Below are 14,590 nucleotides of genomic sequence, written 5' to 3'. Positions count from 1 at the left end.
GCTTGTTCCCATCTGTGTGGAGAAAGGAATACTTGAGAGGGAGCTGGAGAACGTTCTAGGGCTGCAGGGCAGAACGACAGAGCGAGCCCCGCACAGTGAGTGGCGTCTGGACAGACAGGCTGGATGGCAGTCGGGAGAGACACCAGACCTGCAGGCTGATGGTTTGATTTTTATCCTGTAGGCAGTGGGGAAATAATCAGCGGGCAGTACTTAGTGACGCATGTAGGATTCGGCAGGAGCAAGCGTCCAGAAGGCAGAAGACCATCTAGGCTAGGCTGATGAAGGTCTAAAAGAGTGGCAGGCATCTCAAAGGGTGATGGGCATGAGGGGAAGGGAGTGGTCCAGGGCCCTCCTCCATTGTCCCCTCCCTCACCCAGGCCTAGCTGTCTCTCCGCCAGATGCACCTGCTCACCTCCCCTCCTCCGCACTCCAGGTCTGGGCCACTACCGCCTCCAGCTTGTGTCTCCCTCTTAGGTTGGCCCCACTGCTCCACTTGGAGCCACCAAACTCCTCTTCAGATGTGCTGTGTGAGCTTGTCCCCTTCCTTCGTTGGTCTCCGTGAGGCCCTCACGGTCTGGTCTCTTGTTTCAGTCTCCCACTGGTCCTTCCCCCAGCCTCCTTTCAGTGCCCCAGCCTTGCCTCAGACCCCCCACCCTCCTGCCACTCGGGTGTTTCCTCTGCCTGGAACGTTCTCCCCAGACAGACCGCCCACCTTCACCTTTCAGGTTTCAGCTGAACTTCATTTCTCCCAGAACCTTCTCGGACTCCCAGGCTGTGCTCTCGGAGCTCCTGCCTCCTTTGTAGCACCCATCACGTGTGTCACTGGCGGTGTTATTCCACGATGAACATCTTTCTGTGCTATGCGGCGGGTTCCATTGGTGTAGGAACGGAGCGGATGGTGTTCATGTTACTTCCGTCCGTCTCCCTAGTGCTTGGCGCGTACTTGGTGCTCCAAAGATGTTGACCCCAGTTGACCATCTGGGAGTCCGGTGACTTGCGTCCTACCTGTGTTACTAACCAGCTGTGTGACTTGGGGCTGGTGGCTCAGCCTGCCTGCCTGGATTTCCTCGGGTGTCAAAGAAGAGGCCGTAGCCAACGACCTCGCAGGCTCCTTCCAGTGCTGGCCTCTCGCTACAGGAGTAAGCTTTCAGGCATCCATGGAGGGGGGGGGGGTAAGACCAGGGCCTTCTAGAACTGTCTCGTATGGCACACTGGACAGGCTCACACCCATTGCCTCCCTGGCATCTGGCCCTGGAGAGCACCCTTCCAAAGCGGCCACATAGCAAGAGTTCTGTTTGTCTGGCCGAAAAATGAGCAGGGCCTCCGTGGCAGGAAGAAACAGATGCCGCTTGTTTTTTTTTTTTTTTTTTTAATTAACTAAATTAAATCAATTTTTATTTAAACCCAAGTTAACATATAGCGGGATAATGGCTTCAGGAATAAAATTTAGTGATTCATCGCTTCCACATAACACCCGGCGTTCATCCCAACAAGTGCCCTCCTTAGTACCCATCACTGTTTAGCCACCCCCGCCCACTAGTTTGGGCATTTCCTTTTGTTTTTCTTTTTTAATGTTTATTTAGTTTTGAGAGAGAGAGACCATGTGAGCAGGGGAGGGGCAGAGAGAGAGGGAGACACAGAATCCGAAGCGGGCTTCCAGGCTCTGAGCTGTCAGAGCAGAGCCTGACGTGGGGCTCGAACTCATGAACTCCTGAACCGTGAGATCATGACCTGAGTTGAAGTCGGACGTGTAACCGACTGAGCCACCCAGGTGCCCCCAGTTTGGCCATTTCTATTGTGCATTTGACTACATGTAGCCATTGCCAGTCATGCTGTCGTGGAGACAGCGGCCCCTGAGGCACCCGGGGGAACAAACCTGTGTCCGGAATTGGTTAATTCCCCAGGCACAGCAACATGCCGTGTGATGGGACAATTTGGGAGGATCTTGTCCTTGACCAACACGTCTTGACTGGGTGTGCATGGGGTGGGCGTTGGGGTGTCGAAACGCAGATCTCACAGCCCTGCTGATGTCCAGAATCAGTCTCTTAAGCTAGGGGCCAGGTGTTAGCTTTCTGATAAATATCCCCAGGTGATCCTTTAATTTTTTAAAAATTTTTGTTGAATTTATTTATTTTGAGGGAGAGAGAGTGAGCACAGGGAAGGGGCCAAGAGAGACAGAGAGGATCCCAAGCAGGCTCTACTCTGTCAGCACAGAGCCCAATGCGGGGCTTGAACTAACAACCATGAGGTCATGACCTGAGCCGAAATCAAGAGTTGGACCCTTAACCCACTGAGCCACCCAGGCACCCCCCTCAGGTGATACTTTGTGTAGGGACCACAGCCATGGTCAAGAGCTCACCCAAAGGGCTTAAAACCAGGATATAAACATTATGCGGTTAACAAACATCAACCCTGGAGCCAGGATCCTCCTGGGACTGAAGGTCACAAATGGCTGCTGTGTTGGGCGACCTGAACCCCATGTTACTGCCATGACCCCAGCAAGTGTTCAGTGGGCTCAACACTGCATCTCACGTGGGTTAGCTGAACTCAGCTAGACTTCCTGGCCTTTTCATCTAAGAAACATAACTATTCCTGCTGGTGGACGGGACACTTGCCCTACAAAAATGCCCATTCCCTGCCCAACTACAAAAGGCATTCTGTGTAGCATGATCAGTTAGAGCAGAATTGGGAAAGTGGCCCAGAGGCCTGATGATAGATGAGACTGAGCACGTTTTTACGTGAAGCCACGGAAAACAGCTCACATGTGGCCTGTGGGGGGACTGGGCACTGTGTCGTAGAAATAATGTTCCGTGGAAAAGAGGAAAACAGATTCTGTGATACAGCCATTTGCCACTGTTTACATGCACGGAGGCTGAGAAGTTAGTGACCGTGATACTGAGTTCACTAAAAAAAAAAAACAGGACCCCATGATCTTTAAAGTTCTATAAATTCACAGTTGAAGAGACAGCAAGGTCCCCTGGACGGAACCACAGAGAACATCTGTAAGGATGGTGACGAGGCCCAGATCCTGGCCCGTCCCACTGGCACAGGCCTACGGGGGGTACCTTGGCTCTAGGCTTGGGTTCTATAGGATTGGGTTTCTATGCCAACCTTTTTTATTTTCACCCCTGCCCCCAGCTTCTCGTTGTCCCCTGCCTGCTCTTTGGTTTTTGGCTTACTTCTGCAATACGTTTTGAAAGCATCCCTTCTGCTCCGTAGCAGAAGGTCCTGTCAGATGAGAAGCTGTGTCACTTGGGGGCCCAAGAAAGATGGAACCTTGTCTGAGGTCTGAGCAGGAGGAGTCCCTTTCCCTTTGCCGATGGGACCAGCACAAGCTCCTCTGTGTCCCATCAGCTTGGAAAGGGGCCCATGGGGCAGACCCCAGCAGCAGCTGTCAATCCTTAGGCCTCTGTTCTGTCTCCCAGAGAGTGGGGGTGAGAGCACATAAGCCTCCTGGGAAAGAAGGGCTTTCCCGAGAGGTACTCCACGGTGTTTTTTAATTTTATTTTTACTTTATTTTTGAGAGAGAGAGAGAGAGAGAGTGGGGGAGCGGGAGAGACCGGGGGAGACACAGAATCCAAAGCAGGCTCCAGGCTCTGAGCTGTCAGCACAGAGCTCGACATAGGGCTCGAGCTCGTGAACCGCGAGATCACGACCTGAGTGGAAATCAGAGGTTTAACCAACTGAGCCACCCAGGTGCCCTGGGAGGTGGCTTTAAATTAACCTAAGGAGAAAAAAGAAAGAAAAAAAAAATTAACCTAAGGAGATAAGGTAAGTGTCCAAACATCCAGCTGCAACCTTGGGGAGCAAGTCATGGTAGTTCCTGGAATGATGGCTCATTGTTCCAGAAGCTGAATTTGCCCTCCTTTCTGAGCCTTCATAGGATATAAGAATTAAACATGCTTGGCAGATTGGGGATGTCTCTCCCCAAGATTCCAGAGCCCGCTGACCTTCCAGCAGGATAACCTCGTGTCTGCCTTAGGTGTTCCTGCCTGTGGAACTGATTGAAGGCGGCATTCTCTCCAGTCCTCACTAGGAATCTGGGAGAACGGGGGGGTTATCCCAGAAGGCAGCCTCTGACAACTTCAGAGAATGTACACATGTGACATGCGGCCTGAGACTCTGCAGTGAAAAATCAATTTAAAAAGCTAGAAAGTTCTCAGAAATGTGATTCTGGGGGCGCTTGGCTGGCTCCAAGGGTTGGACTTCCGCTCAGGTCACGATCTCATGGTTTGTGAGTTCGAGCCCGCATGGGACTCTGTGCTGACAGCTCAGAACCTGGAGCCTGCTTCGGATTCTGTCTCTCTCTCTCTCTCTTTGCCCTTCCCCTGCTCTCACTCTGTCTCTCTCTCAAAAATAAACAATTAAAAAACGTTTTAAAAATGTGATTCTGGTAGCGGTCGCAGATGAACTTTTTACCATCCTTCTGGAAGCCTACCTGAAGTTGCGTGTTGGCCTGTGAAAGTTGGCAGAGGCCGATACCAGCCAGATTCCGTTACTGGCGTTGATTTGCAGAGGGTGGGGGCGCCCCGCCCCCCGGCCCTCACACCCTCCTTTGGCTGTGACAGTTGGGACACTCACCCTCAACTCCTTTTCTGTCTCTTCTCAGTTCTTGGCCCAGTTGATGGTGTTTCTGATCAGTTTCGTGAGCTCCGTGTTCTGTGGCCACCTGGGGAAGCTGGAACTGGACGCCGTCACCCTTGCGATTGCGGTACGTAGGGGACTTGCCAACACACGTTTCTGAAAGCTGTCTGTCTGAGTTCCCTCTTGGTGCTGTTACGAGGTGTCGCTATTTAATGGCCTAAAACAACCCAGCATATCATATTATGCTGCTGGAGGTCAGAAGTCGCCAAGGGGTTTCACTGGGCTGAAAACACGGTGTTGGTTGAGGGCGGTAACCATTTTTCCGTCTGCAGCTATAATTCTCCTTTGCCACGTAACCTCATGTTTTCTCGGGGTTCCGGGGGTTGGGATGGGACATCTTTGGAGGGCCCTTAACTCCGCCTCCCACATCAGTAAATTTGTAATCTGTGGCGCTCTGGCCTTCTGTTCTTGGTCCCACATCTGGGAGAAGGGAATCCTAAAGGGGGGGGGGTGAAGTCTGACTTCATCAGGAGAAACTGTGACACCCCCCACCTCTGCCTTGACTTTCATCTCCCTGACACAGAAGTGGAAGATGGAATCCTGGATCCTAGTGTCCAAACCTAAAATTGAGAGGAACCCCAAATCCTCCCTGTATCCTGGATATGAGTCCCCGAAACCAAAGAGAGATGTCATTGACCTCTGCCAGGGGCTAAGTGGCTATGTCTGGCCAAACGACCCTGCCAACTTGTTTGGTTTGGCCAGCGAGGTGTCTCTAGGAAGGTGGATTTGGTGGCTTGTGTGCCCCTGTTCAGCCTCCCCAATTTCCCCTTGGTGCTCTCTGCTAAGGCACACGTCCACCTTACTTAGCCGTTGGTGTTTGCTACCTCGGAACTGGGCAAGACTACTCTGAACCGGGTCTTGGGTCTTGGGTATATACGGGTTGTCTTGCTTTCGGGGAACAATGTGAGAAACCCCCAGGCTTAATTATCCCTTTGTGGTTTTAATGTTTGGAAATCTGGCAGGAACAAATGCACCTGGCAAGCCTCTGGCAAAATCTCTTTAGCCAAGCAAGCACAAGAAAGCCTTCCTTCGGGGTACCTGAGGGGCTTGGTTGGTTGATTGACCTAGGCTCAGGTCATGATCTCATAGTTTGTGAGTTCGAGCCCTGCCTCAGGCTTGCTTCCATCAGTACAGCTTTGGATCCTATGTTTCTCTGTCTCTCTGTCCCTCCCCTGCTCATGCTTGCGCTCACTCTCTCTCTGTCTCTCAAAAATAAACACTTCAGAAAGAGAAGGAAAGCAAGCTGGTGCTTCTAGGCTGAGTCCAGTTTGGGGCTGTTGTCTCTGTAACCTCCCCGCAGACTCAGGTGGAGGTAACAGGTTCCAGACATCCTGTGACGCCACTCCCTGGTGTTGGGGGTGCTGCCCTGGGCTCCCCAAAGCTCCAGGGACCCTGGGATTTAGTTGCTGACCCTGGTCAAGACAAGTACACCTGGAAACCCTCTGGTCTTGGCTTCGGGGGCTTGATTCTGAGCCCTCAGAACCCTTTGGGATATTGTAACAGGCCGTACTTGGCCTTGAGCAGGGGGACTCACCCAGAACTGCCACCCCACCACGTTACGTTGCTGTTAAGAAGGATTCACGTCCCTCTGAAGTCAGGAAGCCAAACGCCTGGGATTTAAGAAAGCAGAAGGCTTTGTTGTGATCTCTGGCTGAGACGTTCCCTCTCAACGCGTGCACGTCCTTTAATTAAAGTGGGGCCAGTGGAGGGGCTCCGGGCGGAGAATGGGGCTGAGTAGGCCGACTGGTGAGGGTTGTCGGAGGCTCGAGGCTGCCTCTGATCAGAGCAGACAGAACATGCCTTCCCGTCTCCTTGCGTTCCTTGGCAGATGATCAACGTCACTGGAATCTCGGTGGGCTTTGGCTTATCTTCTGCTTGTGACACCCTCATCTCCCAGGTAAACGGAAGCCCCAGGTGACTCTCACGGTGACCCTGAACATCTTCTCTGGAGCACAGCCGGAAGGTCCCCAGCGGCAGGAAGGGAGGGCCGTGCGCGCGGCGGGGAGGGACTTGCTGACGGCCAGCCCTGTGACGTCTGGCCAGCCGTCAGTTCCACTTTGCGGTGCCTGCTTTCTTTGAAGCGTGGCTGGGTGCCTCGCAGGCTTGTGCACGGCCACCTTACGTTGCCTTTTGACCACATGGGACGTTTTGTACGAGTCCCTTTTATGACTTCCCGCATCATTGAGTCTGGCACGGTCCCCGTGGGTCTCAGACTTGAGCGTCCCTCTGCGCTACCACCGGGGCTTGCCAGAGTAGGCTGGTGGCATCCTGGTAACTGCTGAATGAGCGGGTCTGGGGTGGGGGAGGGGCAGAGGGCCACGTCTGACCTGCTCTCTGCCAAGTCCCATGGTGGTAACTATTCTCTCTACAGCTAGCTTCAGGCTCCCGTACAGATGTCACTGAACACGTCCCAGGGAGAGATGGCACAGAGTTTTTGGCTTCTGTAGGCCCGTAGGAGCTGGCTTCTGTGCGCACTGACCCTGTTTCGGCAGGTGGGGGGCAGGGCCCGAGAAACTGCACGTCTAGTAGGTTGGTTTCCAGCTGATGCAACCCTGACTGGCCTTCAGAATCACACGGAGAGGGGCGCCCGGGTGGCTCAGTCGGTTAAGCATCTTTGGCTCAAGCCATGATCTTGCGGTCCCTGAGTTCAAGTCTCCCCGCGTCGGGCTCTGTGCTGACAGCTCAGGGCCTGGGGCTTCCTTCAGATTCTGTGTCTCCGTCTCTGTCCCTCCCCCGCTCATACTCTGTTCTCTCAAAAATAAATAAACATTAAAAACAGGAAAAAAAAGAATCACATGGAGAGCTTTTAAAAGTGATTGATGTGGGGCACTTGGGTGGCTCAGTCAGTTGAGCACCCGACGTCAGCTCAGGTCATGATCTCGCGGTTCGTGAGTTCAAACCCCACATTCGGCCCGCCACTGTCCGTGCACCACCCACTTCAGATCCTCTGTCCCCTCTCCTTGCCCCTCTCCACTGTGCTCTCTCAAAAATAAATAAAACAGCAATGACTGATAACTGGGTCCCACCCTGGACCTGTTAAATCCAGACTCTTTTTTTCTTTAAAGTTGGTTTCTTTATTTGAGATAGAGCAGGAGGGGCAGAGAGAGAGAGAGAGAGAGAGAGAATGCCAAACAGTCCCTGCACAGTCAGCACAGAGCCCCAGCTGGGGCTCAAACTCACGAACCATGAGCCCACAACCTAAGCGGAAACGAAGAGTCAGACACTCAACCGACTGAGCCACCCAGACGCCCCTAAATGTAGACTATCTTTAGTGGGACCCTGGTGTCAGTGTTTTAAAAATGTTCTCCAGGTGGGGTGCCTGGCTGGCCCCATGGAGTGTGCTACTTTCTTTTTAATAATGTTTATTTATTTTTGAGAGAGACAGAGTGTGAACGAGGGAGGGGCAGAGAGAGAGGGAGACACAGAATCTAAAGCAGGCTCCAGGCTCTGAGTTGTCAGCAGAGAGCCTGACGCAGGGCTCGAACCCATAAACCGCGAGATCATGATCTGGGCCAAAGTAGGACACTTAACTGACTGAGTCGCCCAGGTGCTCCTCTTTTTTTTTTTTTTTTTTTTTTTTTATTAAGTAAACACTATACCCAATGTGGGGCTTGAACTCCCCACCCTGGGATTAAAAGTCGCATACTCTGGGCACCTAGATGGCTGAGTTGGTTAAGCGTCCGACTTCGGCTCAGGTCATGATCTCATGGTTCGTGGGTTCGAGCTCCGCGTCAGGCTCTGTGCTGACAGCTCAGAGCCTGGAGCCTGCTTCAGATTCTGTGTCTCCCTCTCTTTCTGCCCCTCCCTTGCTCGTGCTCTGTCTCTGTCTCTCTCTCTGTCTCTCTCTGTCTCTCTCTCAAAAAATGAGCATTAAAAAAATTTTTTTTAAGGGAATCGAAAAAAACAAGTTCTCCAGGTGATGCTAATGGGTAGTCAAGTCTGAGAACCACTAACGTAAAGAGCGTGGCAAAGTCATGATTGAAGGCCTTTGGGGGGGGTACAAGGGGTGCCGTTTCTGTACTCATGCGTTTGTTTGGACCGTGTGCACCTAGACGTATGGGAGCCAGAACTTGAAGCACGTGGGAGTCATCCTGCAGAGGGGCACCTTGGTGCTGCTTCTCTCCTGCTTCCCCTGCTGGGCACTCTTCGTCAACACCCAGAACATTCTGCATCTCTTCAGGCAGGACCCAGCCGTGTCCAGGTAAGATGGGCCCATGCCATGGGGTGGGGGTGGGGATTGGGTCCATCTTGGCAGAAAAACGGCCCTATCCAGGTTCAGCCTCTGGGAATTACAAAGGCCGGCATTATGTAGTGCTTTTCATATGTGGCAAGCAAGGTCTAGACCCTTCCTTATTTGGGTGACTTCAGGGCACATCGTTTATACTGAAATAAGGTTTGCAAACATCCTCCGCTTGAGATAGGAGTTTAGGGCATTTGTTCACGGTTTTGTGATTCTTGACCCTGGTTGATACTAAAATCACCTGGGTGCCTTTAAAACCCGCCCATGCCCGGTCCCCCTCCCCCGTCGGCGTTCCGTTTGAATTGGCCTGCGGTGTGGCAAGGGCATCAGTGTCTTTCAGAGTTCCCCTCGAGGATTCTCATGGGCTGATGTGTTTGCCACCTGCTGGTCGAGTTAATCAAGACCTTTAAAACAAGTCCTTGTGCTAGACCCGCGGCGGTGAACCTAGGGGGCGTTTAGCCATGTTGGGAGGCATTTCCGGGGATCAGAACTGGTTACTGGGGCTCTGCAGAGACATCGCGAAACATCTTTCGATGCACAGGTTCCTTCCACGGCAGGGAATTATCTATCTGGCCGTAGTGCCGAGTTCAAAAACCCTTTCCTAGATCTGAAGATTTGGAAGGACCAAGAGAGGCAGTTTTAGGAGGACAAGGTCTAGGTGTCTCTCATTTTGGCATTTGCTCCAGCAGTCGAAACCCATTAATTTAGAAAGAGCCAAGAATGGGAAAGATGGTTTTTGTCAGCTTTTCCTACCCACCCTTCCCTCACAGAGACCTCTGTGGCCTTTTTTTGCTTTTCATCGTACAGGCTTACCCAGGACTATGTCATGATCTTCATTCCTGCCCTGCCTGTAAGTTTGCAAGTGTTACAAGGTCCCCTTCTTTTTTTTTTTTTTTAAGTTTATTTTGAGAGAGAGCGAGTGAGCCACAACGAGTGGGGAAGGGGCAGAGAGGAGAGACAGGATCCCAAGCAGGTTCCGTGCTGTCCGCGCGGAGCCCGACTCAGGGCTCAGTCCCACGAACCGTGAGATCACAACCTGAGCCGAAATGAGGAGTCGGATGCTTAACTGACTGAGCCACCCAAGCACCCCATGAGGTCCCCTTCTTGGGGTTTACTGGTGGAAGGCACCTGAGCTACCTGTGGGCCCAATGCATTGGGTCAGTCTTCTGTGATTCACACGTGTGACGCTGGCTCCTTTAAGAAGTGGGGTTTTAATTATGCCTGTAAAAGACACAAACGTGTGTCCCTTGAGAGACCCCGGGACCGAGGCGAGTTCAGTGAACCACCGTCTTGAACTTCTGCCGCTGGAGGGGTCTCCAGGATATCCTCCGCGGAAAGGAGTTCAGCCTTTTTTCTTTTTTCTTTTCTTTTTTCTTCTTTTAGATAAGGGTAAATTCTCTCCCATGTCAGAACTTCTTAGGGCCTCACTCTGAACCTTTAGATTTTTTTTTCTTCCTTGATGAGTGTGATCACACACAACCCTAAGTGTATGTTCACGTCTGACACAGAAGCTCGCGGTCAGTGAACAATTTAAACTATTTTACTCCGTTGGGACTGCGTGGGTTTGCTTGCACTGCCCTGACAACACGCCGCAGACTGGATGGCTTAAACGTTTTCTCACACTACTGGAAGCTGCAAAGTCCGAGATCAAGGTGGTCGCGGGGTTGATACCCTTGGAGGCCTCTCCTTGGCTTGCAGACCACCTCCTTCTTGGCTGCCTCTTCTCGCGGCCATCCCCCTGTGTGGGTGCAGCCGTGGTGTCTCTTGTCTTCTTATAAGGACCTCAGTCCTGTCGGGTTAGAGCTTACGCTAACGGCCTCACGTTCACGTAATCACCTCTTTAAAGACTCCCCAAATACAGCCACGTTGGGGGTTACGTCTTCAACATACGAATTTGGATGGCTGTAATTCAGCCCTTAAAAGTAGCCGTCTGCCGTCACAGTTGGCATTGTGGCTTTTAATTTACCCCGAAGCCTTTCAAGTTTAATGTTCTCGGGGTGTCTGGGTGGCTCGGTTGGTTAGCACCCAACCCTTGGTTTCTGCTCGGCTCATGAGCTCATGGTTTGTGGGATTGAGCCCCGAGTCAGGTTTGTGCTGACAGTGCAGGGCCTGCTGGGGGGGGGGGGGGGTCTCTCTTTCCCGTTCTTTCTCTGCCCCTCCCCCAACCCTAACCCCACGTGTGCACGCTCTCTCAAAATAAATTTCTGAAAACATTAAAAAAAGATAAAGTTCCGTATTCTTTAGTTACGCCACCAAATAGGACTGTTACTTGGTCTATAAAAGGGGTGCCCCCCCAGAGTTTGCCCAGGGGCCTCCTTTACAGCCCCACTGTCCCCCAGAAGGCTCCTTGTCATACTCCCAAGGAAACTGCTCTCCCAGGCCCTGGGGTCCCTTGGATGCTGTTCATCCATAAGAGATGTTTGGAACGCCCTGGCCCTAGACACCTCGGCTCCTGCCCCCTGTCCCTGTCCCCTTCTGAGACGGCATGCCTCTGCGGGTCCACGGGGGAGCAGAGGGCAGCCAAGCCACGGCTCCCAGCTCCTTGCTACATGGCAAGGCCAAGATGTTAACATTCGTTTCTTCTTCTCTTGTAGGCAATCTTTATTTACACGTTACAAGTTAAATTTTTGCTCAATCAGGTAATGTAGACTCTGCTTTTTTCTTTGGGGGGGGGGCGGTTCATGGGAGTTTATGGCTTTCGGGGATCGGGGCCCTGAAAACACTCATGGATAACGGGGTGGGGAACCTCACCTGCTGGGGGCCACCGAAATACGTTTCCCCGTGTGGTGCGCTCAGGACTTTGGTGTGGAGAAGTTTACGAAGTGAAATCAAGGGAAGGGTATGTACTTGTTGGCTCTGGAACATTCTTATCTGATTCCCCCTTGGAAATATTGTCATTGGCAGGATCAGGGGTAGCACTAGCGTTCTTTGGCTCCATGCTGTTACGTGGCTCTCTGGAAGTGAAGGGTGTGTGCCTGTGTCCCCCAGAGGGCTCCGGGGGCAGGCTCCAGGGAGCCAACCTCTCCGCTCCTCTCAGCCTGTCTGAAAGGCCCGGCTCTCCTCAGTGGGGCGTGAAGGCCCACGTCGTAATATGTCAGGGAGAATTGTGACCAGCAGCAGGGGCCAAAGCTGTGTGACGGCTGCCCTGGTTCGGTAGGCGTGGATTTACGATGCCAGCGTATGTGGGACCCTTGACTTCCTTCCAGAGGAATCCAGGGAAATGAGGGTCCCGGGCAATGGGTCGTGGCCACGCAGGCAGGCTCTCCAGGGCACGTGCGACTTGAGGGCACAAGGGAGGGGAGAGAGAAGGGAGGAGGTTTTCCGTTTATTTAACGTTCTTAAATTTAAGGTATTACCCTGTGGACAAAAACAGCTTCCGAGTCTCCCGTCAGCGTAAGGATGATACACTTGAAGGGTCTGGAAAGGGGCAGAGGTCTGCACGACTGAGCGCTGGCCTGTCTGTCCACTGCCAGCCCGTGGCCTCGTCTGAAGCCACGCGGAGGCGTTAGATGCTCGGGGCTTTCTCCCTGACTGCCAGGCTTCCAGCCAGCATGGGGGCTCCTAGCCACAGGCTCCAGCTTGGCCCAGTGAGGACACTGGGAATGAAAACCCCTCTCTCAGATACTCTGAGGGACCCGCAGAGACCTACAAAGAGGAGCCTGAAGCTGAGAGGGGCCGAGAGGCTTGAACTGGGTTTGGAGACTACGCGGGGTTCCTAAGGGGTGTTCTGGTCACCGGGACGTGGGAGCACAGAGGCCACGGCATGGGTGGAGGGGCACAGTGGATGACAGAATCAGAGAGGTGGGCTGGCCCAGGCTCAGCCTTGGTTCTCTGCTGTGGATTTCAGCTGGTGGGGAACCGATTGCTAGGGGGAGAGAGGAGAGTTATGGACGTGGTCCCAACAAAAGATGCTGCAGGTCTGTGATGAGAAAGGATGCCCTACAGAAGCAACGGGAATCGTAACACTGGGGCAGATCCTGTAGAACGAAATGACTCCTTGCCTGCAGGGATCTCTGGAGAGGGAGGGAGTTGCATTTAACCCAGTTTCCGTCTTGGGGCCCAGCCCTTTTGTGAGCGTACGATACGTGAGTGTGCAGCTCGTCTGGGGGCAAAGTTAATACAGGTGGGGAGGGTGGAAGGAGCCCCAGAGAAAACCGGGGGTTGCTTAGACTTCTAGGTGGGAGAGAGGTAGACAAGGCGACCCCACTGGCTTCTGCTGACCTTCCTCTGAGGGAAGCTGTCTCTTGCGTGTTTTTTCTTTCCATCTGTGTGCCCAGGGCTCCCCCATTTATAGCTCTAGTCGCCAGTCTGGAATGCTGCCTCTAGGAGGCACATGCATGTTGCGCACTTGACCTTCTCATCCCCCAGGCCTGCCTCTCCACTGGCCTGCCTTCCTTCCCAGTTAGGGGCCTCGAACACCTTATCTCTGGGGAACCTGCCCTCATCTGGCTCTCCATCTTTTCCTTCACTCTTATGTCCGGTCACTGATGGTCCTGTGGTCCTGCCTCTCTCCGACCTCCAGCCTCAGTTCCTCTCTTCTTCTTCCCTTATCCTTCGGCGGATACTTCCGTAGCATCTTAGCAAATTTCCCTGCTGCCAGTCCTTCCCAAGGCCAACCTCACCCCATGCTACTTCTACTCTCTCTACCCGAAAGACTTGTGTGCTCCCCTGCCTCCTTTGCTAAAAACTAATAAGCAGGGTTGCCTGCTAAATAAGTGACCCGCATAAGTGGTTGGCCACGATCCTTGTCCTGGTCCCTGACCAGGAGACCACTTGAGACAAATACGCAGCATGGTGTGGACCATAGCGTGGCTGGATCAGAGGAGTGTGGTTCTCCCCCAGCAAGGGCGGGGGAGAGTTATCCTATGATTCTGATGGATGGAGTTTAGGTGCAGTGCAGGGGAAGCCACGTTTTGGTAGGCTCAGAGCGAAGCAGAAGAGGGGTCAACGCCAGGTCCGCCCTGCAAAGTGGACCCACGTCCTCTCTCCTTGGGGACCGGAGAGAGCTCAGATAGATGCGGATTGCTGTGTCCAGAAATCCGTGAGAAGCTCTGCCCCTGAGCTGGAACATCGAGGCTGCTGCTTTGGGGTGTGAGAGTGACTTCAATCCCCCAGGCAGGAGAGGGATCTTTTATTTTCACCGGTAACGACTTCACACGGCGCAATGTCACAGGGTCTGTGATTTCAGAGAAGCAGGTTTGTCCGAGGGTGAGGAAGCAGTAGGCGTTCAGACGAGGGGCCGGGGTGACACCTTGCAGGTGGGAGAAGCAGCCGGCCTCATCGCGTCTGCGATTCTGATCCCCTGATGCCTTGTACGTCTCCAGCCCGTGTCGTTTTCCTCTCCCTCCTGAAGTCTTAGATTAAGATGCCAAACAGCCCGGACTTCTCTGCCCTGTACTTGTAAGCAGAGCCGGGTGGGATGGAGTCCTTCCCACGCCCCAGCTTTGTGAGGTCATCTTAGATCAGTGTTCCGAACTTCCATTTGGTTGAAAAAGTGCTGAGTTGGTCACCCCCTGTCCAGTGTGGAAGGTGATTTGTTTATACTCCGTCTCGGCCAGTCCTTGTGCTCTGGTAGGCGAACCACTTGGCGGTCCTGCCTGTCTGTTGCCGGGCCCTCTCCTGCCCATGTCCCTGTGTTTCACGCCTCCAGGCGGGGGAGGAGGGGAGGAGGAGGAGGGAGGGGGGAGGCAGGAGGCCAGGAGCAGC

At 53.2% G+C, this 14,590-nt stretch overlaps 1 protein-coding gene across 1 annotated transcript in view; it reads left to right on the top strand.

Moving 5' to 3' along the window:
• The window catches only part of LOC106981405 (multidrug and toxin extrusion protein 1), a 37,743-nt gene that overhangs the window by 2,465 nt on the left and 20,688 nt on the right, over positions 1-14,590 (top strand). The window contains exons 2-6 of the mRNA XM_053211795.1: positions 4,610-4,711; positions 6,473-6,541; positions 8,697-8,845; positions 9,692-9,734; positions 11,479-11,523. Coding sequence (XP_053067770.1) covers positions 4,610-4,711; positions 6,473-6,541; positions 8,697-8,845; positions 9,692-9,734; positions 11,479-11,523 — 408 coding nt within the window. The remainder of the gene's footprint in view (positions 1-4,609; positions 4,712-6,472; positions 6,542-8,696; positions 8,846-9,691; positions 9,735-11,478; positions 11,524-14,590) is intronic.

The sequence above is a fragment of the Acinonyx jubatus genome, chromosome E1 (assembly GCF_027475565.1).
Source record: "Acinonyx jubatus isolate Ajub_Pintada_27869175 chromosome E1, VMU_Ajub_asm_v1.0, whole genome shotgun sequence".
In the NCBI taxonomy this organism is placed as follows: domain Eukaryota; kingdom Metazoa; phylum Chordata; class Mammalia; order Carnivora; family Felidae; genus Acinonyx; species Acinonyx jubatus.
This window is presented reverse-complemented; position numbering and strand designations above follow the sequence as displayed.